This window comes from Mustela putorius, unplaced genomic scaffold (assembly GCF_011764305.1).
Source record: "Mustela putorius furo isolate JIRA1106 unplaced genomic scaffold, ASM1176430v1.1 tig00003845_pilon_pilon_pilon, whole genome shotgun sequence".
NCBI classification, from domain to species: Eukaryota; Metazoa; Chordata; class Mammalia; order Carnivora; family Mustelidae; genus Mustela; species Mustela putorius.
The window spans coordinates 92,297,661-92,324,942 of record NW_025421998.1 but is presented as its reverse complement, the minus strand read 5'-3'; the positions used below and the strand labels follow the sequence as shown (position 1 = coordinate 92,324,942).

General features: G+C 38.3%; 1 protein-coding gene across 15 annotated transcripts in view; it reads right to left on the bottom strand.

The window, feature by feature from the left end:
* The window catches only part of LOC101680623 (putative RNA-binding protein Luc7-like 2), a 61,672-nt gene extending 35,521 nt beyond the window's left edge, over window positions 1-26,151 (bottom strand). Inside the window, exons 1-4 of one of the 15 annotated variants that reach the window (XM_004741660.3) lie at window positions 25,677-26,146; window positions 22,660-22,743; window positions 12,078-12,148; window positions 10,350-10,444 (exon numbers count right to left, since the gene is read on the bottom strand). In XM_004741660.3, the coding sequence (XP_004741717.1) occupies window positions 10,350-10,444; window positions 12,078-12,148; window positions 22,660-22,697 (204 nt within the window). In that variant the 5' untranslated portion in view covers window positions 22,698-22,743; window positions 25,677-26,146. The other 14 variants (XM_004741657.3, XM_013049868.2, XM_004741664.3 and 11 more) reach the window with 14 other exon arrangements.
* Between the last annotated feature and the right edge of the window lie 1,131 nt (window positions 26,152-27,282).

Below are 27,282 nucleotides of genomic sequence, written 5' to 3'. Positions count from 1 at the left end.
GTTTATTTAAAAGAATCATTCTTCCCATATGCTGTTTTATTGTTTTCTTACACTATTTTAAGAGTCTCAAGAAAAGGTTGAAAGACATCAAAATACAACAATAATTTAGACACAGTACAAAAATAGCAAGTAATCGAAGGATAGTGAATATTAGTGAAGTACTAAAAAGAATGCAACCAGTTGGAGAAAAAGTGAAACAATGACATGACAGCAATGACATGACAACAATGACATGACAGAGCATGGGAAATACAAAGCCCTGGCTGACCACGCGACGACTCCTTCCACATGCCCTCCAAAGCCAATGCTATTTTCTAAATCACAAGTCACCCACACTTTAATTCTCACTTATTGCCATCATTAACTTTCCTCCTATTTGTAAAATCTCTCTTCTATGTTCAATGTTTGATTCAAGCCTGGGGCTCAGTAACAAGAGAAAGCCCAATATAATATGGAAAAAGCCTTGAAATAATAAAACCTGAGTACGCATTCAAGTTCCGCCACATTGTCTTAAAGTAGAAATTATGGTATTTCTTTCCTAATTCCAATCCTGGCATTCAAATGAACAAGTCCAACACAAATGATGGATGAAGAGGAAAACCGGCACACTGGGCATGAAGAGATTAGTTCCTGCTTTTTGCCACTTCCCATTTATTAACTGCTCATTCCCATTTATATGTTCCACTTCCAAGTCCATTTTCCCCTGAGTGGATAAAGAACAATAAAGCTCTTCTTCTAGCTTTTAATATTGTTTTTGAAGAACATAGCATGAGGTATTTTCTTTTCTTTTCTTTTCTTTTTAAGATTTTACTTATTTATTTGACAAAACAGAGATCACAAGTAGGCAGACAAGCAGGAAGAGAGGAGGAAGCAGGCTCCCTGCTTGGCAGAGAGCCCAATTCAGGACCCTGGGATCACGACCTGAGCTGAAGGCAGAGGCCTTAACCCACTGAGCTACCCAGGCGCCCAGCATGAGATATTTTCTTATTCATCCCAAACCAAGATATGCAAAGATACCTAGATAACATTAAAACAAAAGTCGTCCCTGGGGCACCTTGGTGGCTCAGTTGGTTAAGCATCTGCCTTTGGCTTGGTTTTTTTTTTTTTTTTTTTAAGATTTTATTTATTTGACACAGAGAGAGAAATCACAAGTAGGCAGAGAGGCAGGCAGAGAGAGAGAGGGGAGGAAGCAGGCTCCCTGTGGAGCAGAGAGCCCGACATGGGGCTCGATCCCAGGACCCTGGGATCATGACCTGAGCCGAAGGCAGAGGCTTTAACCCACTGAGCCACCCAGGCGCCCCTGGCTTGGTCTTTCAAAGGTCCTGGGATCAGGCCCAGCATTGGGTTCCCTGCTCAGTGGGGAGTATGCTTCTCTCTCTCTCTCTCCCTCCCTCTCCCCCTCCACCCAGTTTGTGCTCTCTCCATTGCATGCTCTCAAATACATAAAATCTAAAAAAAAACAAAAAAAGTCCTTGCCCTAGAAAGACAATGCTAAGTGAGGAGAGAGAACACATATATAAACAAGAAAAAGTAAAAGTAACGAATGCCTATTCAGTAGGACGGAGAGCAGGCGCTACACTGGGGTTCAGAGGCTAAAAGGCTATATAGGCTCACACAATCACATATAGCAAGCCAGACAGGATTTAAATGTGTAAAAAAGAAAAAAGTTACTTCAGCAAGAGAAAAAGAGGTAACCTAAAACAACAATCATGCTAGGGACAATCATGCTAGGGAAGGAAAACAGTGAGATAACAATGAATAAATCAGTCTGGTAAAAAACAGGAATTTTTCAAGGATTTATTCATTCAAGGAAGAGGCAGAATGGACTAAGGATTTTGGATTTGGGGCCATATGTACAATAAGTAGGAAAACACCAAAAGTTTTTTAAGGAAGCAACATATAAGTTCATTCTTGCTCAGAAGTGACTGGCTTAAGTTTCAAATGTCACTTCATCAGAAGTTTTGTCTAACCACCCTGAACCACCTTTTCAGGTGTTACCTAACACCTTTCAGGTGTTACCTAAGTTACCTAACCATGCTTTTTTTGGTCCTAGAAACTTAAATCATGACCTGAAATCACATTATTTTGTTGTTTGTCTCTGACAGCAGAATGCTAGCTCCCACCACTTAAAGGAAAAACCTGTGTTCACTTCTGTGTCCCCAACACAGCACACAGTCGGTCCTAAGTACTTGTGAAGTGAATGAATGAATGAGTGAATGAGTCAATGAATGCTGACCTCAACCATCAGTTCCACTCCCAAAGAGATGAAAAACTAAATCACCTTTTTTTAAAAAAATGATTTTATTTATTTGACAGAGACAGCACAAATAGGCAGAGAGGCAGGCAGAGGGAGAGGGGTCAGGCAGGGGGAGAGGAAGCAGGCTCTCTGCAGAGTAGGGAGCCTGATGATCCCAGGACCCTGGGATCATGACCTGAGCCAAAGGCAGCCGCTTAACCCACTGAGTCACCCAGGCACCTCAAACAAATCACTTTTTGAAGAAAAATTCTTTGTTAACTTTTACTGTGAATTCTCTTTACTTTCTCCATTCAGCCTACCTTCCTCATCTTCTTTTTCAATTTCTTAATTTTGTTATTACTTAAATTTCATTATTCCAAACACTACAATAAATACCATAAAAGGAAAAAAAACCATGAAAACGAAAATGTGGAAATTTTACAAATTACATTATCCAAATACATTAATATAAATGCCTATATTTTTTGATCTTACAGACTAGTAATGTCTATGGGACAATAAACATTCACAATGTTTTACTGTATATGGGTCAAAATAAAAGTTTCCTTAATGAGTGAGAATCATCAAACTAAAAAGTATTTCAGTAAGTCATCTGTCTTGCCACCTGTACATCAAGGTAAAATTCATCAGTTTAAAAAATATACCCAGGGGCGCCTGGGTGACTCAGTGGGTTAAAGCCTCTGCCTTCAGCTCAGGTCATGATCCCATGGTCCTAGGATCAATCCCCACATCCAGCTCTCTGCTCAGCAGGGAGCCTGCTTCCCCCTCTCTCTCTGCCTGCCTCTCTGCCTACTTGTGATTTCTGTCAAATAAATAAATAAAATATTTTTAAAAATATCTGTCAAATAAATAAATAAATCTCCCAGTGATAGAGAATCTGGGACTCTGCTTGAGTACAGTAACAAAAAATATTTGTTTTAAGGTTTCGTTTATTATCATGTGCTTGCTCTGTGTTCATTGTTTACATCCTCCAAATGATGCATTTGTAACTACTCCACTCTCTCTTTTTCACTGAATAGCCTCAGAGACATACTAGTTTCTTCAGCCTTGTTAAAACACAGTTTATAAAACTGTATGCATCTCTAAAACAGTTCTGAAGAGTTCTGGGAATACTCATAGGACGATCTGAGGTTCTCAGGTAATGAGCATTTATTGAGAATCACTGTACAGAAAAACAAATATGACACCAAAATATGTTAATGAAGTACCAAACTATGAAAAACAATCTGCCTTATATAACAATGACTTCCAGAACTTATTCTACTTTGCCTGGGAGTAATTGGTCTTTACTATTTTATTTTGTTTCCAGATTCATCTATCAGATCCAAGAGTTAAAATTTGCTTCAAAATACCAAACAAGGAGGTTAAGTGATTATAAATAAGGTAGCTTTGTGGTCAAGATTTACTGAAGCTGGTGTATGGGTACATGAAGTTCATTATACAATTCTACTTCTACTTCTAGTCAAAACTTTCTATTACAGAAATTAAAGATTCGGGGTGCCTGGGTGGCTCAATCATCAAGCGGTCTGCCTTTGGCTCAGGTCGTGATCCCAGGGTGCTGAGTCTGGCATCAGGCTTCTTGTTCAGCACGGAGCTTGCTTCTCCCTCTGCCACTCTCCCTGCTTGTGTGCACCCTAAGCACGTACCCTCTCTCTGACAAAGAAAATCTTAAAAAATAAAAAAAAACCTTTAAAAATATCACTTCCATAAGCCTGAAGTATATAAAATGAATGACTACAAGATTATTTGATAGGGCAGAAAAAAGTTTCCCAAAGGCATATGCACCCTACGTTGAACAGTTCAGGGTATTTGTGTGCCAATTTGCCAACAATGCTATCAACAATGTTGAGGGCTTGGTTTTTAACATTTAGCAGCAAAGTTTAATTACTCACTGGGAAGCTTTTTCTGTGCCTCCGACTTCCTAGACACCAAAGGTGTTTGGGTTTAATTAATCTCTAGAAATGCTTATTAAAGGAATGCATTTTTGTAACTGAAGAATAAAACACAAATTACAAAATCTGCTTAATAAAAGGACATAAAATATACTTCGAAAGTCAAAACTAGGGACACTTGGGTGGCATCGGTGAGTTGGGAGTCTGCCTTTGCCTCAGGTCAGATCTCAGGGTCCTAGAATAGACTCTCAGCGGAGAGTCTGCTTCTCCCTCATCCTGGGGCTCCCTTGCTTTTACACATTCTCTCCCTTTGACAAATAAAACAATAAAATCTTAAAAAAAAAAAAAAAAGCCAAAACTGGTAAAACTTAGGGTGCATTAAAACTGGCATTTTTCAATGAATACTGTTACACTAAAAAAAAAAACAAAAACTGGCATTTTTACAAATTGAGGGGCTCTGGAAATTTACTTGTCATGTAAATTGAAAAGGAAAAAAAAAATGAAGCCAGTTATCTGGACTGATGCTAAGAACTGCTAAAAAATACAAAAATAGGGGCCCTGGGTGGCTCAGTTGGTTAAGCGACTGGCTTCGGCTCAGGTCATGATCCTGGAGTCCTGGGATGGAGTTCCACATCTGGCTCCCTGCTCAGCAGGGAGTCTGCTTCTCCCACTAATATCTCTCCTCTCATTCTCTCTCTCTCCCTCTCAAATAAATCAATAAAATCTTAAAAAACAAAAAACAAATTAGCCCGAAACAAGCCATTTTGGGGAAAGAAATTCTGAGTTGAAAGTATCTAAAGACTAATTTTTTCACATCTTCATGTGGAACTAGTGCTGTCATTATTTTTTTTAAGATTTTATTAATTTATTTGACAGACAGAGATCACGAGTAGGCAGAGAAGCAGGCAGAGAGAGAGGAGGAAGCAGGCTCCCTGCTGAGCAGAGAGCCAGATTGTGGGGCTCCATCCCAGACTCCTGGGATCATGATCTGAGCCAAAGGCAGAGGCTTTAACCCTGAGCCACCCAGGCACCCCTACTGCTGTCATTATTAGAAAAGCAACTCAACAAACCCAAGACACTCTCCAGCACCTTACGTGTTAAAAAAGTAACACATTTCCCACTAACAATGGTTAATTTTTCAAACCCAGGTTAGTTTTATAACAGACTTATTTAGTGTTTTACTTTGGGTGGACTGATTACTCATTCAACACAACGGAGGGACACTGTTCTAGATGCTGAGGACCTAGCACTGAACAAAATATGCCTGCTCTTATTATGAAACTTACATTCTAGGGTCTGGTTGAGAAAATTCTGTGGTTTCTTTCTTTCTTATACTTATTCTGCTTCTCCATACTCCCACGGCTCTTTTACATATGTACTAGCAAAGAGACTTCCAACAGTTTGAAAGTTCAGGCTTGTATGTATCCAAGTAACCGATTTTAGACCAGCCCTTAAACAGAATAGTTTAGAGAAACAATAAGAGTCTTTGAACAGTTAGTAAAAACTGCACTTCAGCTAAAAACTAGAACCTTTTAGGGCAACATAAAATCAACAGAGAATTTTTGACAACTAATATTCCTACTCAATCACTTCAAAAAGGCAGAAAAAATTTTTACTTTATCTTTGTCTCGATTTCTCAATTTTAAACTTTATTTTTTTTATAGCTTTTTTTTTTAGATTATTTATTAAGCTATTTGATGGTGTGAGACAAAGTGAGAGAGAGAACACAAGTAGGGGGAGTGGGAGAGTGAGAAGCAGGCTTCCTGACTCAATCCCTGGGCTCTGGGATCATAACCTGGGCCAGAGGCAGATGCTTAATGACTGAACCACCCACGTGTCCCTCAATTTTAAACTTCAAATTCAATTTCTGAGCAGCAGAATCTCTTTTTAAACAAAATTTCATGGAAAATCCCTGTACCTGTAATGTGTAAAATTCCTATTAAAGTAGGAAAGACTGGCCAGTCCCCGTAAGGCATGAAATACATCCAAGGATGCATCAGAAACATTTGAAAGTCACTGACCTAAGTAACTGTGCTATCTAAAAAACTAACAAAAGCCACAAAAACAATTTTTTAAAGTATTTAGATTTAAATACCTCTAAGATTCCTGTGTTATATAATATACTGTAATTCTCTGTAAGACATCTGACAAGCACAATTTCTCTGAGTCTTAATTTTTCCCACCCATGAAATGATGACCTTACATTACAATACATGATGGTCTGTCAACCCTCCAATTATACTTGATGAAGGCTGTAATAAAATTAGTAGTGGCCATTTTTGATTTCAGGACAGGCACATCATGAGAGTATACATTTTCACCTCTGCAGACCTCAATTTCAAGCTTCTGTTACGATCTCTGCTTTATATTTAATGCCTCTAAATTATTACTGCTACAGGGGCACCTGGCTCAGTTGCTAGGCGTCTGCCTTCGGCTCAGGTCATGATCCTAGAGTCCTGGGATGGAGCCCTGCATTGGGCTCCCTGCTCAGTGGAGAGTCTGGTTCTCCCTTTCTCACTCCCCCTGCTTGTGTTCCCTCTTTCACTGTGTCGGTCTCTGTCAAATAAATAAATAAAATCTTTAAAAATAAATAAATAAATAAATAAATAACTATATTACTACTACATACCTTTTTCCCAGATCACAAGAAGCTAAATCTGAAAGGGGTGCTACCTACTTTTTGCACAGTGACTAGAATAAGAAACTAAGTGTGCCAAAAGGAGGAGAAGAATGAGTCTTAAAACAATATTCTCAATGACTAAGGGAATAACACAAGCCTTTGAAATAAAGAAGCTTCCTCAGTTACAAGAAAAGTCGTGCTTATAAAAACCATAACCCAAAAATACATATGTACAATTATTTTCAATCTCTATTAATATATCTAACCTCCTGACTTATTAACTTATGAGTCAGTTATACCAGAGTATCAGACTAATGAAAAGGTAAAATATTATGGAGCATTTTTCACCAAACTGAATTCCAAAAATACTTCATACAATAGTTAGTCATGACTGCATTTTTAGAAATCAGACTTTCCATCTCCAAAAATGCCAGAAAATACACTTCTGTGTATTCTTCTGCTAAATAATTTAGTGTATTGGTGAGTCATATTCTGCTGGAAGTGACAGATCTCAGGAAAAGGGTAAACTTTAGTTATACAACAAAGAAAAAAACATTATAAAATCAAGTTACAATTCAGTTCTTTTCATCTATCATGTTAAAAAAGAAAGAAAAAGAGAAACAGACATTTCAACATAAAGAGGTATGAACTGTTAGACTGTGCCAAAAAAGTAGTCCTAGAGAGACTGGTTGCTAAGTCATAAGTCTGTAATTATAAACCATTTGTACACAGGATGAACTGTTATAGCTTTTTCCTAATAAGGGTCATGAGAAAGTAACAACATGTATGGTTTTGAGTTATCAAGGAGACCACTCTCTAACACTTAAGTCTTAACAAAGCCCCACAGCCATCTCTACAAGCTCTGCTTCAATTCTCACAGAGGTTCATAACTTCTTAATATCATCTTTACATAAGGCAATCTCAGGTCTATTACACTGACAAAAGGAGGTATTTTCATCCAGAGTTTCCCTGGCATAGTGCCTATAAAAGGGTTTTCAATAACCGTTTTTAATATAATCCAAGCACTGACAATTTTAAGCCACAACATTCAATTCTGTACCATAAGAAAATGTTACCAATTAATGTTTTTCTATCATTTTAAAATGTGTGTTTCAGAGATGTTAGATTTGAGAAAATGTGCATTTTATAAATCCACCAGGCAAGAACTTAAAAGAAGGAAAGTCTAAGACCAATCACTCATCCTTTTTCATTTAAAAGAATAAAGAATTAAGGATTCCCTACAGAGTAGAAAACATGATGAGTAAAACTTGGGTCTGGTCCCAATTGAACTTTAAATCAATAGAACTATGGGAATTTGAATACTCATCTACTATCATTAAAGCTAACTGTGGATCATAAAACAAAACAGTTTTAAGATTTCATTTGTTTTGGGACACCTGGGTGGCTCAGTCATTACGCTTGTGCCTCCAGCTCAAGTCATGATCCCAGCATCCTGAGATCAAGCCTTGCATCAGGCTCCCTGCTCAGCGGGAAGCCCACTTCTCCCTCTGTAGCTCCCCTGTGCTTATGCTCCCTCCCTCCACTCTCTGTCATAAATAAATAAAAATCTTAAAAGAAAAAAAAAAAAGATTTTATTTATTTTATTTAGAGAGACAGTATGCACGCACACACAAGCAAAGGAGTGTGGTTGTGGGGAGGACAGGCAGAGAGAGAATCCGGAGCGAACTCTGCCCTGAGCACCAGGCCTGACGCACCACTCAATCCTAAGACCCTGAGATCATGACCTGTGCCATGACCCGAGTTGGACATTTAACCAACTGAGCCACCCAGGTGCCCCTAAACACCTGACTCTTGGTTTTGGCTCAGGTCATGATTTCAGGGTCATAGAATCAAGTACCACAATGGGCTCAGCGCTCAGTGCAGGGTCTGCTTGTCCCTCTCTCCCTTTTTGCTCCTCCCCCTGCTTGTGCTCTCTCTCAAATAAATAAAATTTAAAAAAAAAAAAAAAAGAAAGAAATGAGCATAAATGCATATGTACATTATAAAACATAAAGCACTACTGTAATGTCAGATTTTTATTATTAATGGCAAATCTGAAGAATATAACACTTGCTATGGCTGGTTTTATAGTTTTAAAAAATAAAAAAAAACTAACTTTGTCACTCTGTTAATTAATCCTGTTCTCAAAAATTACTTGAAGTGATAATTTAGCCATTAACTAAAATGACTGTTAAATTTAATAGTAAATGTGGAGAATCAAAGTATACTACAGATAATTATACATTTTACAGATTTCAAATGTTTTATAAGTACAGCAGAAAATACTTTATGGACACTCAATAATACACTCTTAATAGAGTAGAAATTAGGGTCAATTATCTTATCATAGTTCTAAGCTGAGTACTCAGAATCTGGGTTACGTTATTGCACTTAGAAAAAAAATTAGCTATCACATATACTTTTAAATGCAGGGCTGTTTTCTTTCTTTAATATTTTATTTATTTATTTGCCAGAGAGAGAGAGAGAAAGCGAGCGAGCACACACAGGCAGGCAGAGTGGCAGCAGAGGCAGAGGGAGAAGCAGGCTCCCCGCGGAGCAAGGAGCCCAATGTGGGACTCGATCCCAGGACGCTGGGATCATGACCTGAGCCGAAGGCAGCTGCTTAACCAACTGAGCCACCCAGGCGCCCCTCTTTTCTTTCTTTTAACCTAATACAGTTTTACTGGAAAAAGACAGAGGTGTTTCCTATTGTATATGCCCTTGATTTCTGTTAGAGCTATTTAACTTTTCCTATCCAGAAGAAACCACTCATTTAGAATACTTTAACTACAGGAACTCATCATGTCTGAAAATGGACCAGAAATCTTTTCTTCATTTCAGTCATTCCAGGCAAATGAGAAATAAAACCAGCTAAATGTTTAGCTCCTACTAGTCTTCCTCCACCACCACATGTAGCCTGTGAAGGAAAGCTCTTGCACTGAGTAATCATTTCAACCAAACCCCAAAGTCAGAAAATCAGATCCTCTCTTCCATTTAAATAGGTCCATCACCATGTGATTTATCTTTCAAATTAAAATGACAATACTCCAAGGTCAACCAACATCACTAGATATAGAATCTAAGTAAGCTTTACATTATTAGGAGTCAGAAATATAAATGCATTTTAAGTGACACTACTAGCAAATTAAGTTGTATGAATTTGCGACGTTTTCCCCTCTGACTTCCACAATATATAATGTGCACAAATCTAAACATGTAATGCGCTAGACGTAAGTCTATTCTGATCAACAGTAAAGAAAACTATTTTAAAAGTTGTTTCTATAATTTCAGAACTGAAAGTGCAACTACAGCATAAAAATTGCCTCTATATTCCAAATAAGAAGTGCTTTTTCAAAAATTTCTCTGAAGAATTGAAATAATTATAAAGCAAAGGATAACAAGACTTTTTGGAGGAATTCCATTTTTGCAGATTTAAATCATCAACTTCAATAAACAATATAAGAGATGCAAATCCCTCCTATAAACCTTTTTAAAAGGTGACAAGGAATTAAGTCTTTTTCAAGTAGTTCATTTCTGTAGGATATCAATAATCAAACAGTATAATTTAATAGATACGTACAGTTCCAGAGAGGACATCGTGGGGACAACAGTTGAGAAGGTGACTCTTGCATACTCTGTCATCACTGAATTTGATTCGTTGACGAGTAGTATCTCCTGTAATATAGGAAAGTTAATAACATTCAAGGTTAGACAACTAGAAAATACTTATTTTCTGAGAGCCCTACTATCGCTAGCTTTTTCTGTGTGGCTATACACACATATATTTATTTATAAATCAGCTCAAGAGGGATTAGTTTTTTATATAATATCCTACAGAAAAACTATCTTAGACATGCAGTTGCAGTATGTGTACTGCACATGTAATTCAAATAGTCAAAGTGGGAAAGCAATGCATTCTGTTAAACAGAGTACTTCAGGAAAGCATAGGATACAGAGCAGGAATGGACTTTTAAGATTATGGAGTCCAACTCCTTTACATTGCAGATGATGAAACTGAGGCCCCAAGAGGTTAAGTGACTTGCAGCAGACCCACAAGGAAGTTTCTACTGGTATACAGGGTTCCCTACTTGACGCTAAGCATAGATTTATTTTGTAATTATTTACATTAATTGAAAAACATAAAAAGTAATCTTGCAAACATTGCATACACACTGCGAATCCCCACTGAACCCCAGACGCCATTTCTTCCACTATTTTGTTCCAGCTGAAGTGTCTCCCTTTTGCTGCTGGGATGAGTTAGAGAGGGTAGAATAGCATGTTTAAGAGTGTACAAACCTGGAAGAAGGACTTACACACCAGTCAGACAAAGGCACATTGCCCAAATGAAACGTTAACTTTAATGCCTCCAAAGGTACCATACCTTCAAATTTTAGGTGATCTGTGCTACATATGGCCAAACCTGGTACATTTAAATTTATTCTGTCTTCATGTAACACAATACACCTCCTAAGCAACAGAAGCATCCAAGCTCCTAGTCAAATATGCCTATCTAACTCAAACTTTAAAGAGTCTAAGAAAAAGAAAGGTAACTAGCTCTAGTAACAATATATAGATGTTAGTTACAATTTTTTTGCTTAGAATCTCTTTGGAAAAAAAGAAAAAAAAAAACTCTTAAGGACATTTTTTCTATGTAGAATGATAAGCCCTAAGAAATGTAGGTGTTTTATTTTAGCCTTAAATTGATATCATCATTGATGAATGAAAACCTACTGATGAATTACTGAAGCGAGAACTGTTGGTACCAAAAGAGATTGTAAATACCTCTGTACTTAACATGATGCTTGAGGCACTCCAAAAACTCATCTAGAAGTGATTCAATTATTTAAATCAATTTGTTTTTCACATGTGAATAACAGAAAGGTTAAACCTTTGCCCCTTTCACATGGACTTTGACATTACTTCACATGGACATGACATTACTTTGAAGAACTTAATGCGAAGTCAACTAAATATGTCATTTTTAGGTGGGGTAAGATTTTGTTCAAATTGTTTTAACTCCGTTAAAAAGACTTAAAGAAAATTCTCATTTGTAATCACGGTATATAAAATTTAAGAAAAGTAATTTATAGCTAAAATGATAGCTTCAGAGCAGTTCAACAATAGGTTTTCTAGAGGCTAATCTCTAGTTAAAGTAGGTTATTTTTGACACCACAATTTGGAATAAATCATTTAGTGTTCACGCCTGCTACTATAATAAAGGTTATTTTGATGGTCCTTTTTTCCTTTTAAACACAACTGCTTTTGTTCCACATTCATTAACACATCTGAAAAGTTAGTGATAACTCACGGCTCGGCGAATGCGGGGCCTTTCTGACACTCCCTTGCAGATTGAAGTAGGCAGGCATAGATACATTGAACCTTTACAAATAAAACAAGGGGCCAGATTGTTCAGTTTGTATAGAATAGACTCTGCCAGCAATTTCAATACAGCATCTAGAAGTACATGTTGACTGTAAAGATTCTTGTATATGAAAACAAAAGTGAACAAAATCAGGGTGTTTTGTTTTTTCAAAATATTGACTTAACAAGTGTAACCCTACATAAGAATATGACTGACCATAGGAAAAAGTCCAATGCTGAAACTCTGGGAAATGGTCTCTGGGCCAAGAGGGGCTTTAAAAAAATGCATTTTTAAACATTTTATGTCATTAAAACTTTGGTGAGGGCCGGGCGTAAGTTCACGTTAGAATGGTACTATGATAAGTAGCACCATAAGGGCAATGCTATATATTAGAGTCTTGGTTTTTTTGTTTTTTTTTTTGCTTACTGGTATGTAAGAAAAAATGTCTTATTTTTAAACTGTACCCAAATTATGTTAAGAATTTTAAAGATGATGTAACTTTTTTAAATAGGGGGAAAAAAAACCCTTACATATCTAGGATTCTAACTACTACAATATCTAAGCTTTTTAGCATGCAACAACAATATTATTTCAATGCTATGTCAAACTAATGGCTCAGTAATATTATAAACCAGGCCTTAGAATAATACCAAGGTTCTTAGAAGTTTTACTAGTCAAACATTTTATGAAGTAGGGTGACTGTTTTTGCTTCAGAAATCACAACATTAAGTCTAACATTAAGATATATGTGCCCTGAAGACACAGCTATTAGGTACAATATAAACAATTCCAAATACGAATTTAGCAAACATTATCCCTACTGAGCTCTTACAAAAAGCATTATTTCTATAAATGTCAAGAAGCATTTTAAAGTAACTTCTCACAGCGTTAAGAGTGGTTGCTCTAGAGGCGCCTGGGTAGCTCAGTGGGTTAAGCGTCTGCCTTTGGCTCAGGTCATGATCTCAGGGTCCTGGGATCAAGCCCCGAGTCGGGCTCTCTGCTTGGCGGGGCCTCTCTTTCTCTGCCTGCCTCTCTGCCTACTTGTGATCTCTCTCCGTCTGTCTGTCAAATAAATAAAATATATTTTTTAAAAAAGAGTGCTTGCTCTATAAACATTTGATAAGTGCAAACACAATAAATACAGCTATCAAATATCAGCTTACATATTACGAAAACCTCTAAGACCAAGAAATAATAAAACCACTAATAATTTCAGATACAGAAATATCCCAAGATGGATTAGCAACTAAGTATCTGGTAAATGATATTTTTAAAGTTTTACTTAAGAGACTTTAAGGTTAACATCCTAAAATAATTTGGCTACATTACCATGCAGTACTTAATAAACTTATTTGGGCTTATGCCATGAAACGCTTAATTTAGCTAAACCAACAAAGAATTTTAAAATAAAAATACTGGTAATTTTGGTTTCTATCAAGGTATCTGGCCCAAACCATGTTTTTCAAAAGAAACTAGGTAAAGCAGTGCCCATTTAAAAAAAAAAAAAAGGGGGGGGACTACAATTAATAGAAAATAATTATAAACCAAATCTTTTAATAAAAAGAATCACTTTATGAATTCAAATCTTTTATCTTTGGATTTTCTGGGCACATATTCATATAAAAATAACCTGAGTTAAAAAAAAAAAAAACAGTTACCCTCTTACACTAACACTGGATCCAAATGATAGAATCAAACCTCTTAGTGCACATACCCCCTCTGTGCTAGTCAATGGGGTTACAAATAGGCATATAATTACAAGCTCTCTACCTTCAAGGAGTCCATGATGTTGATAGAGAAACAGGACAGTTAATGAAATAACAAGTAATAAAGGTAGCATGACCCAAGAGCCAAATGGATGTCTCTAACAGTAGTACTTCAGGAATTCTAAGAGTAGAATGGCCACCAAGGATGGAGAGGTTAGAAAAGGCTTCATACAAAAAGCAGAAGCCAAAATTTAAAGAAAAGATAGAGGACTCAGACCACAAGAAAGAAGAAGAACATTTCAAACTGGAGTATTATCTTTAACAAACCTTATGTAGGCAGAAGGATTTAGGGAATAGTAAATACTCCAAGTCAAATTTGGCTTTGGCAAATGGCTACATGTGGAGGAATAGCAAAGCTAGGGCCAGAATAGCATTTTCTGAGTAAAACCTGATTTAATTTTTTTCTTCAATCCAGATGTTTAATGTGTAAACAAAGTTTTAAAAGTTTAAAAATAACAGGACAGAGATTAAACCAAGTTATTTGAGTTACAGCAATACAGTGTCCTACCCATAAAAACATGGAGGTTTCTCTACCCTGTAACCTCTACAATTATTAATTAGGCTTTGTACATAACTACAATCCAAGTTTTTAGAATTAGTAACTTGATTTGGAACTTTGGTAGGCAAAGTGTCCTTCATTTGACTGAAAGCATCAAAATTTCTGTTTAATACTTACTACTAAGCAACTAATTTCAGACTAACAACTTTCTTTAGTTCTCTCTTTGCTTCAACCCCTTCATGAGTTTCATACATTGTAATTTGTATTTGGGAATACCTGAGTTGCAAGTATACCAACAAAAACTGGAATGCCTATTATTCTTCTCAAAGTTTCTCCATGAGTTAACAGGGCCTAACATGGTACTGAAGCAGTTTCACTTGGAGAATACAGATAGGCCACTCTGAAAAGGCAGCTCCAGCCCAGAATGTACTCAAATACTGCTATGCTCAAAATCCTCTTCAGTTTGTTGGGAGAGAAAAATAAGCCCACTGTAAATCCCAACACTGTTATTTTATGGTCCTGTCTCTTTTGAAACTGACTTAGACTTCAACAGTAGTAGTAACACTTAAAACTTCAGCCTAGATGGTATCTGACATCATTTTACATGGTGCATGCTATTTTCCCAATACCCACCCCCCTCCCAGTGCCACCACCCTCTCCCTCCCATACAAACAATAAATCAAATAAACTTTCATAGATTTAGGTGCTATTTTAAAAACATCAAAATTTTACTTTACCCATTCTCTCCGATGCTCCCTGTATTTTTTTAAGCTGTGAGTGGATGACCATGCTATGTGATCAACAACTGTGAAGGCTAAGCAAAAGTGAACTGAGTTTAGTATTGTAATTAAAAGAACCTTAAACTCTGTAATATTTGACATATATAATGGTATGCAGAATCCTTATTTTACTGCATATTATCAGGCATTAAGGCAAGCAATTTATAAAAACAACTAATTAGTATTTCTTTCGTATAGAATTAGCTTAGAACTTAGCTTAGGGAAAACAGAGAAAAACTCAATAGCACACAAAGCAAATGGAAGCAACCCCTAGCTTATAAATGGGGCCAGGAGAGAGAAAGCCCTCCCATATTCTCCAATGTGACAACCAAACCCCTCCCCACAGGTACAATTGTTAGGAGCCAAGTGTCACCACTGGGTTAAGACAGGATAGGTACATTCCCTCTGAAATAAAATCCATACCCCTCAGTGAAAGGAAAGGAGAGCAAGAAAAAGAGGTATATACCGATAGCTTAGTTTCTCATTTCCCTGTGCCCTCGGAATCATCGAATGTAGAGAAATGTTTCACCCTCTTATTACCACTTCTTGTAATATATCGGCTACTGAGTCCACCTAGTAACACAGAAACTCTATAAAGACTGGTGGCCAATTTCTAGTCTCATACAGGGCAGGAAGCCTGTCCCAGGAAGCCCTTGTCTTCAGGGGTGAAAGGAGATTCCTGCTGCACCATGACTGCTACACTGAAAAACCCATGTGATTACTTTTATAGTCTTCTCAAAGTTTCACATCAATTCCACTAACTTCTCTCACCTACCTTTGCTGTTCCTTTAGAATTCAGCCTAAAGCTCATCTATAAGAATGATCTGTAATTATCCTTTTAAAAAAACCTATTATTCCATGCATTGTTTACACACTTAGTTTAATTCACTGAATATTTATACAGTTGAAAGTACACAATTTGTTTTGTAAAATGACTCATTACCATGTCTTAATATATTGTGACTAGAGGGGTTTTGAAACAGTTAACACAACGTGATACATATCAAACTCTTCAGGAATGTATTTATTATGTACTCAAAGATGGCAGGGGAAAAAACCAATTATGGCATTGTCCCTTCCAAATTAAGTCACTTCTATCTAACAGAACTTACAAAGCCATACCAAGTAACTAGTAGCAAATTTATTTTCTCCCCAGAAAATGCAAAAATAAGGGTACTATATGGTCCAGAAAGCTATCCCTCTTAATCTTTCCATAGGGTCTGTAGGTTTATAATCACAAATAAGTACTACTATTACCCCTATGAGAACCCCCAAAACACACCCAGGCAATGCCCACTGTAGAGCTGCAATGCCCATTGCAGAAACTGCTAGAACAAGTTCATTCTTACTGAATATGATCAAAGATTAATAATGCTAAAGTTAACTTTTTAAATCTACCAGCCTGCTTATCTATGAAAATCCATGTAGGGGCACCTAGGTGGTTCAGTCATTAAGCGGCTGCCTTCAGCTCAGGTCATGATCCCAGGGTCCTGGGATGGAGCCCCACATCGGGCTCCCTGCTCAGTGGGAGCCTGTTTGTCCCTCTCCCAGTCCCCCTGCTTCTGTTCCCTCTGTTGCTGTGATTCTCTGTCAAAAAAATAAATAAATAAAATCTTAAAAAGAAAGAAAAGAATAACCATGTAACAGAACTGTAACCAATGAGACAGAGGAACAGCCAGGATATTAGGTGAAAAAGCTTACAGGATATTTAAGAACTAACAATGGTGATGGAGATGTGAGAACAGGAATACTAAAGTAGCTACATTCCAAGGGTTCTATTCCACCCCTAATCTTCTCTCATTACACAAGCAAAGACTCTTGGCCACAGCAGGGCTGGTGGTGGAAAGGCACTTTACGATACCTATCAACATGTTTCTCCTTTTAGATATAAGAGATATATCAGAAAAGCCTGAATAAACTGTTACCTAAAAATGAAGTTCTAAAAGCAGATTATATAGAATGTGTTTTATGATATATGTCAGACAGGAAAGATGGTCATTAAAAAGCTGCAGCCTGCTAAATTTTCCATTTTGATACTTACTTGCAGAGCTGCAAATTCTGATACAGTAACACTTATACTGGGAATATCTGGTGCCCTCTATCATCCAGAACTTTCTATACACAAAACCAGAAGTAATGAAAGCTATCTCTGGCTATGAAGAAATAGCTGAAAAGAACCAAAGAGAAAGTGATTGGTTGATTTATCAAAAAGACAAATTCTTGTCAGCCGGCTATAGCAATAAAAGCTAAGCCTCCCCAAGGCTTAGCCTCCCCAAATCAAAAAATAGTGAAGGAAAGAAATAAGAAAAGAAATGAGAATATCAAAGGACAGAAGTGACAGACAACTCAATGATAAAGGAAGTTAAAATGAAAAACAGATTACAATGAAGGAGACTGAGCCTTGCAACTACTGAAACAACAGCAGAAATACTGTGTCACGCTGAATACACACCAAATTCACTAGGATGGCCTCTGGGGAAAGAACTGTGACTGTGAAGTGGAGAGAAGAACCTCATTTGCAATATTTTGTTTTTAGTTTGAACAAAGTAACACTTGTTCACTCCTATAGGTGTCTGATAGTCTTCTGCATTTTTTTAAGTTTTTGCCAAATAAGACCCATACAATCAACACCATAGAATTCATCAATTAAAAATAAACATAATTGTTCATGTGTAAACCTTCATTTCCCACTAGCCTGTCAGTTTAGAGTCCTACATCACTACTTTACTGCAGATACAAAAGACAACAGAAACCCATGTGTCCATAATCTCTAAGGAAAAGAAGTAACTAAAGCAAATCAGCAACCTGGGGATATTCAGGAAAGAAAGATTCTATTCCTATTAACAATTATTATACTCTAAAACACATCAGCCAGTAAATAAAGAGAACACTATGTCCAGGGAAGTATCCTTTTAATACCATGAGGAAAGTAAAATAACATGGGAATTTCTCAAAATACGACCACATGGTTTCCAGAATCAACTATTATTCTAGCAAGCTTGTCCTGCTGTTCCCCTATCTGCAAGGTAAAACCACAGCCACCTCACCCACAGTTTCTAGTCCAGGGGTTAATCTTTTATAAGTAGCCTTTCCCAGAGCCAGGCACCTTTCCACATGCCCCTTGTGAAACAGGTTGGTGAAGTCCTGCAGAACTGCTGGCTACCATTGGCCAAACCACTACTGAGGAGAGAGAATTCAAGCTAAATAAAGTAATTTCACCCTTGAGGACTAGACGAACCTCTAGGGATACTAGATCGCTCCATCTCACAGGTATGTGCTTCTTCTGGTCATTTCTACTTCAGGGCTTGGGTATGTAGTTAAAACAGCTTTTTCTTTCACTAGAACGGTATTTTTCAAAGCATGAGATTTATACAAAAGATGATTTTAGGTGTTATCCAATTTCACCAACAGGATTTCACCAACATTTTAAGCACCACTGAATTATTTAGTGATTATCATCATGATTAACTTTAGAAGTACACGATCAAGTCCATACCTCTAATAGGGTAATGTTTAACATGTGTGACAACAGAGTCTAAGCTTTTTCTTGAATTTTTTTGAGCCTAAGTTTTATCTCTTAAAACATCATATTGTTGGGGAGCTTGGGTGGCTCAGTTGTTAAGTGTCTGCCTTTGGCTCAGGTCATGATCTTAGGGTCCTGGGATCAAGCCCTGCTTCAGGCTCCTTGTTCAGCAGGAAGTCTGCTTCTTCCTCTCCTACTCTCCCTCCTTGTATTCCCTCTCTCTGTCAAATAAATAAGTAAAATCTTGAAAAAAAATATTTTAAAAAATATCATGTTGTTCTCTTTGTATTTTTCTGGTGACATAAATTTTCATTTTAAAATTAAGTTTTTAGAAAGTGAGTTTATGTTTAGAAAATATTAAAAAACAGAAAATAGGGTTTAAAAAACAGTCAAGGTGGTATGTGAGACGAACACTTGGGAAACACTTATCTAGAACAGAGTTTTTCAAACTTTTATTGCACATAAGAATCAGGTAGAAGGTTGTTTAAATCACAGATTATTGGCTCCAATCCCCAGAATTTCTGGAGTCAGCCCAAGAATTTGCATTTCTAACAAGTCTCCAGGTACTGCTAAAGTCTGCGGACCACATTTTGAGAATCACTCACCAAAACAGTGGTCAACAAGCTTTTTCCTAAAGGGCCAGACAGCAAACATTTCAAACTCGCCAGCTATAGAGATCTCTTGCAACTACTCAACTCTGCTGTTTCAAGGAAAAGCAGCAAAAGACAGTAGGTACACAAATGGGCATGGCTGTATTCATATAAAACTTTATTTACAAAAAGCAGGTGGGCCACAGTACTAATCCTGATCTAAAATATACCTTCAAATAACTAAAAAAGGGTATACTGCGTAATCTAGTAACAGGACAAAATAAAGAGGCAGTGAACAGTTAAGTATCCCATAGATAATAACCAATTAATATCCAACTTATTTTATTAAAAGGTAAAATTCTGGAAAGTTTTACTCTGAAAGAGAAAACTGAAGTCTCAAGAAGATAAAAACAAAACAATTTACCATGCATTCAAGAGACATGACAAAAGACTCAGCAAGGGCATCTGGTTAAATTCTTTTCATGTTGAATCACACAGGTCAAACATCAATGCACATGGTTCACAACTAAATTAGAACATATGGATCAATATCTAGTGAACTTTCTTGTTTTTTTAATAAAAAAAATTTTTAAAGACCCCTTTCGCTAGCCCATGTTAAAAGAGCAAAATACATTTACTCAGGTTTTTTTTTAAAGATTTTATTTATAATTTATTTGACAGGCAGAGATCACAAGTAGGCAGAGAGAGAGAAAGAGGTGGAAGCAGGCTCCCAGGACCCTGAGATCATGACCTGAGCCGAAGGTGGAAGCTTTAATCCCACTGAGCCACCCAGGCGTCCCCATTTACTCAGTTTTTACAAAACTACTCTATAACCTCAGTCACCTTACAAAAACTGATTAACTGATGTATTTTGGCCTTGCTTCCAATTTTTACCCTAGCGGCTACTACTGCATGAGAATTTAAACCAAAAAGGTACAGAATGACTTTTCTGCAGGTGAATTCACAAGATTCCTGTCAGAAATGTACCCTCTTACTCCCTCATTCCTTCTCCAGCAAAATGTTCCAACTTTCTTCAACTTGTCTACAATTTCTTAGTTGACTGACTGAGTGGTTAAAACAATCGTTTATTCGTTTATAAGGTACTTCCTTGTAGACTATACTAATAGCCCCAGGTTTGTAGGATTCAATCCATTTCATGTACCTTTCTAGAATTCCATCCTTGAGGAGCATTTCCCTCACTGATCTAGTTTTGCCCACACTTAGGTGACCTTCAGTTTTAAGCCATCTACCTATCTTTGCAACCCCATTGCTTGCCTGAACTCTTAGCAACTTCAAGCTTTAATGTCTGTATAAACCACCGAGTACTCAACACCACTATCTGACTCATTAAGACCATGATCCATGACACCTTTCCTACCTATGATGAACGTGCAGCTCACCACCATTTTTCCTCATGTAACACTTATCCAAATCAAAGCATTTATTTGTTGCTTACAGAGCTTATGTAGTGATAAACAAAATGATTTTTCTTTGGTTTCCATTTATTTCTTTATTCTTTACCCAAAGCAAAAGAATACCTCACAAGCATAGGCTTCCTTGAGGAAAGCTAAATGACTATAGAGAATCCAAGAAGAAAACAAGATTACATGAAATGATACCATTACTATTTTCTGGACTGTTTTGCAGACAAATATTCAGAGTTCAAAATGTAAAATGAATTAAACTTTGTTTAAAATAGACTCACCATATGGATGTTAACAGGGCTTTCACTGCTTTGATATGCCTGAACCTCTAAGTCAAATATTCAGCAGAACTCTTATTTAGCCTGATGTTTAACTACTGTTTAACCTTATTTTTGCCAAAATTTCTTAAGTTAAAAGAATTACAAGCTCTGGAGTAAGATATACCCCATTATTATTTTTTAAAATGTGTGCTTATACATTAAAGGCTATGCCTCCTTCACTTATAATGAACAATCCAAGTGGAATAGAATGGTATACAACTGACCAAGAAATAAATATGGCTCATTATGCTAATGAGAAAAATTTAAAAAAAAATGCTCTCAATGTTGATGACAAGTCAAGAAACACAGATTACAGTAAAGATGACTTTATGAAGAAAATCCACTGAAGATAACACTGCTATCTTTGATTCAATGATTTATTTTGCAGAAAGGCAGCAATGTCATACTATCCTACAGGTTCAAGTTACGTATCACTAAACTTATATTAGGAACAAGTAAATGATTTACTGAACTTTATTTTCCTGGTTACCTCCTAGGATGAGTAGTACCTTTTATTTTACATTCTATAAAACTACTATACAATGTAACTGACAAATTATGACTAAATGTACTCTATTAACTAAGGAAACACATCACTGTATGTTTAGAAGGATTACCCTAAAAAATAGGTACAATTATCTGAAAGCTTTAACTTGCCCTAGACATTCCCTAACCATAATGGGCAACTAATACTGCAATAAAATTCTATTGTTTTCCACATTCTATTAATTCACTGGTCGCTTGGGACATGAACTACAGAAAGGGAAGATGCTGGGGATGATTGTCATTCCCGGCCTGTTTTAACCTTTCCAAGATGATCTCTGCCATTTAAAGGCTGTAAGTAATTTAAAAATATGGAGTCCTCAAACTAATTCTCTAAATTCCCTGGTTTCTAAACTTAGGATATAATCTAAATTCATGCCCACAATTTTGTTTAATTCCTCTCCCTTGTACCTTGCCAGGCCTTTTAGGGGTCAGGACCAGAGGCTTATAACCAAAGTCTATTTGCTGGCAAAAGTTTTAGCTAAGGGACATTTCTGCAATTAACCAAACTCAGAAAAAATAACTAGTCTATGCAAGGACACGAGTTCCTCCAACTGTCACATAGACAATTCTCAAATTGCTGCTTGAATTCTCCTTTGCTGATCCTCCCTCCTTTCAAATGGACTATACTCAGGGAAAAAAAACATTATCCCTCTCCCTTCTACTAATGCCAACAACTACAACAAAAAGGTATTTATAAAGTTTAATTTACCTCGAACTTCAGATAAAATAACATACTAATTTATATCTACTTATGGTTCCTCTCTCCTAAAGAAACTTAAAATATACTTATTTTTCAACATTTTTTGAGTGTAACATAGGAAATTATTTGGTTTCCCATTTAACAGATTATTGATTTAACTTGAGGCAAAAAAGGTTAAGTGACTTACCCAAGGTTACAATTAGAGGTACAGCTGGGGCTAGAAACCAGGTCTCCTGAGTCTCAGCCCAGGACTCTTTTTCCTTAGCCCATGATGCCTTATCAGAAAAATCCAAATACAGTCAGACCCCCAGTTACATGGGTATGAGTTACACTGATTCACATATACAAACTTTATATAGTGTGACCAATGTTTCAACTCACGCGGTACCCTGCTTCCATTTATGCAGTATGCCAGGCATCGGCACGATTTTCAGTGGCACACAGGCGGTTGCCACCACCAGGGCCCTAGGCAAAATTGCAAAGAAGGCAAAGTTTGTCTTTGGCCCTCCCACCACCCTTATGCATTCCTCTCCCACCACCTGGTCAACCCCCTGCCCAGCCTCCCAGCACCATCATGCTGCCCTCTGGTGTCCAACGCCCCCCACTTCCACCACTCACCCAAGACTGTCCTTTCTGGGAGTGCCCAGTGATCCAAAATTACCTCTCCATTTCCCTGACACTAAAATTCCTATTTCTGAGAATTTCAATAAAGATTAGGTAATCTACAGGATTAGCTGAATTAAGTAACTCAAAATAAGGTACTTTTAATAGACTTACATCTCCAAAGAGCTTAAAAAAGAACTTAATAAAAACTGAGTTGGGAGAAGGGAAGAAGGAATAAGTATTTTTATTGGTGGAGGAGACGGGAAGGTGAAAGGGAAACAAAGTTTTCCCAGTGCCCTAGGCCTCTTGTGCCACTTCAGATTCCCTCAGAGACAGGACACTAAAGGTTGAGGAGGGGTTATTACAACCTTGAGTCACACAGTCCCAGAAGACAGTAGCTGTTTTATAGTCAGTCTCTGGAATGATTGTTTTAAAGGGGGGGGGGGAGCATAACTGCCTTAAACACACCCTCCCCTACCTACCTTTTCCATCTCTCTCCCACCTCTTGGATCCCCATTTTCACCTCTAGTGCCAAAGACACCCAACAGCATTCCCTGTAAGCTGTTCCTTTGTCCAATACAAAGCTTTCCATTTTATGGTTTTAAAATTATATGGTGTTATTCAGGAACGTATTCTCCTACCCCTGGATAACTTGAAGTTGACTGTATGCTAAAGAAGAACAATCCTAATTATTTAAAGGTCCTGAATCGTAAGATGAAATATGTAAACTCATTATCTGGTCAGGAAAAGAATGTTCTGATTCTTATCTTGTATACATAAAAGAACTAATATGGGTATCTAAAAAAACATTCATTTCTTTTCCTTCAAAGTAGTAGGTTTCTTACTTCTGGCCCAACACAGCAGTGAAAATCCAGTCATTTCAGCTAAATAATATCGTGGACTCGTTAACATGAGTTCATTGGTAAATCCTCTTAGTCTGGAGGCAAAAAAAATCCGGTAACATTCACATAAAAAAAGTAAATTTATCTGTATACAAAGCAGAATGGATTTTAAGAAATCCATGTTTCTGCTGACTACACACACAAGAATATATTTATATATATATGTTTTTTTTTTAAATGTAGCTTTGCAATACTAGATTGGCTACCTCATTTGGAAATGTATCAGATGATATCAGGTGACAGCAATTACTTTGATCCAACTACCCTCCCAGTGAAATTAGAAAATTCAATCCATGCAGAAGGTACCAAAAATGGTACCCATCTAGGATTAAAAGATTCATGTAAAATCTTAAATGATTTTCTTACTTTTATTACAAAAACTAGTTACTCTGTCGGCTAAAATCCTGAATTAGGTCCCTTCCCAATATGGTCTTCATTATGGAAAAGGAGCAATGTTAAGACATGCTGTAGTTACAAAATAACCATTCTTAGATATCTAACAGTGAAAAATGAACATGTAAAAAGTTCCAGGGGCAATTTTAATTAATGTTAACTTTCAAGGGTTTACTACACAAAATTCATTTCCTTCCCAATTTCCCCTCCTCTCTACACAACCACAAGTAGGTTTGCCACAACTCCACCTATTTGTCTGTACGTCCTATTTAAGACAAATTCCCAATATGGGCTTTTATGAAAACTGAACTGTGAATCCTGAAAAGCCATTCTCTGTATGCACTGCGAAAAATACCTCAATTCAGTACATTTTTTTAAATCTACTCACATATTTTGCTGCAAAGTATTCAAGAAAATTACAAGAGCAACTTAAAAATATAAGTGTGCCTTTTTTCTTACGCCAAGCAATTTAAGTAACTTTTCAAGAAAAAAGCATTTGTTTAATGGCTAAGAAACGATCTGCTAAACAAGCAACATAAAAATAAGCAAGTGTTTTGCTTTTAAGAAAGTACTGAACTAGACCTTTCCTCTGTATTAGCATTATTTGAGCTCAATTTGATAATACATTGTCATCATCACCAAAAAAGCAAAAGCATTTCATCTTTTTACTTAGAAATTCTCTTTAAGACAAAAATATCCGCAATTAGTAATTTTCTACACAAATTCTAACCTAAGTGTCTAAAAGGACCGTTGTTTCCCTCAATTCTATTTCACTGGGCACATTTTCAAAATGGTTCTATTTGGGGGCACATGCAAGATTTGTCAATATTTACTGAACAAAGCTTTTATTAAATTCTCTAACAAAATGGAGGTCTCTCGGAAAAAAACAAGCCGTAACATTTCTTTTCACAAAATGGGGCCAAACACACCCACTTCAAGAAACCATGGTTTGGGTCAGATTTTTCCAGAAGGATTGTTTCTGTGGGGAGCGAGAGTACACTTCTGGGACTGGGTTCCTAGTGAAGCTTCTCTCCGGACCCAGGTAAGGGGCGGGGGGATGGGGTGGGGCAATTCTCTCCGCATGCTCTGGAGGGCGGCGGCGAGGGACGATCCCAAAGCTCAGGCTTAAGGAATTCAGGGGGAGGAGGCCTTAGCGGTTCACCGGTACCTAATCAGCCACAAAACGGGATGACCGACTACGCCAAGAGAGACGAGGGCTCTGCCGTCCCAGACAAGTCAACATTGAATCTCAAACTCTCCTTTCTGCCTCCAGGCCCCGCCTGACCCCATTGGCAGCGGTTCCCGCCAATCCGCTCGGTCACCGCCCCCCAAGCCCGCCTGCCCAGCCCTGATTGGATGGGACGGGAGCCGGGACCTCGTGTTACCAATCTGGGAGCCCCTTACTCAGCCACACACGCAAGCCCAGGTACGCCCGAGGAGCCCCTTCCTCTCGCTTTCCCCGTCCCCTCCCCCACCCCCAGGGCACTGGCAGACACTTACCGTCCCGGGAGGTGCCCATCAACTGGTCCAGCATTGCGCGCATCTGGGCCTGCGCCGACATGGCGGCGGCGTAGCGAGCGGGCGGGGGTGGGGCGCAGACCGGGCCCTCTCGGGCAGGGGGGACAGGGGAAGGGGTGGGGGAAGGTGAGACGCTGTCTCAGTTGCCGCCGCCGCCGCCGCCTCAAGGCGTGTGGAAAGGGAGCCGCAGGGCTTGTAGGAGAGTCCCGACTGCGCTCCTCACGACGATGTGTAAGAAGAAGGCAGCAGCCCCCGAAAGCAGCCCTCGTTCCCTCACTCTCCGTCGGCTCTTGGGATAGAAGCGGTACGTGCTAAGCAAGCTCTCGCCTCCAACACCGCCACCCGCCAGAAGCCGTCGGCCCCCCCTTCAAGCTCTGACGCCGCTCGCCGCCGCCGTCGTCGGGACGTGAGCGCGCACGCTCCTCGCGCTTAGTTGTTTCCCGCGGGGGCTCCACCAACTGGCGTCCAACTGTATTTGCTCCACCCGCCCCGCCCAGGAGAGAGTTCCACCCTAACGGCTCTGGGGCGCGTGCACGCGAACTTCTCCCGCCCCTTCCCCCCAGATCTCGCGAGACTCTGGTTATCAAACGACCCTCGAGCCGGATCCGCCCGAGGCTGCAAACCTCACGCTACCAGCTGCGAGTGGGCCAGGGCTGCGCGGCACTATGCTGTGCTGCCGAAACAGACCCAGATTAGCAAATGTGCCAAAGGGCTATCCCGAGTCGAAAGTGCGTGGAGACCTTGCCCGTTGGTTCGACTGAGGTTAGCAGTCTTAGTAGCTAATAGAGGCGTATTTCTAATGATTATTCGCTGCCCAATTAACTCGTTTTCAGGGGCTCACCCAGAATACTGGACGCTCCACGTTTCCTCACTGCTGCCTTGACCTCCTCCAAAAGGAGCCCTCGAGTTGTGAAATCCGGGTCATTTCTCTTCCTCTATGCATAGAGGCTTAACAGCACTCCCCACCCCATTAGGATAAATTAAGTTCAGGAAATATCACCTGAAATTAATACACTAGGAAACATGATCTAACCCATTCAGACTGATTATGATCATTTTTAACGGGAAGCTGTTGGGCTAAATTTGGAACTATAAAAATTCAGCAGTATCCTCAGGAAAGGTGATTTTGTAGAAAGTTTCTTTTTCCTGCTTAAAAGATAAGTTTGAAGAATAAGGCCTTTTCAGTGTATTGGCAGCACTGACAGTGGGGGAAAAAAGCCTGTGTGGTCATAGCTTGCCATCACCTTGGATTTAAAATTTTAGTCAAGTGATTGCTAACTAGAACTTTAAGCAATTTATTCCTTAATCTCGTATTTATAGATCTAAACACACATACCTCATAACATTGTTGTGACTAAATAAGCTAACAGAAAATGCTGAGCTTGATATTTTGACTTTTTTATAAAATATTAATTACTTAAAATAAGACATAGGTACTTCCTAGATACTTGGAAAAGTAATGGTAACATTTTTTCATTAAAAATTTATGTGCCGGGGACGCCTGGGTGGCTCAGTTGGTTAAGCAGCTGCCTTCGGCTCGGGTCATGATCCCAGCGTGCTGGGATCGAGTCCCACATCTGGGCTCCTT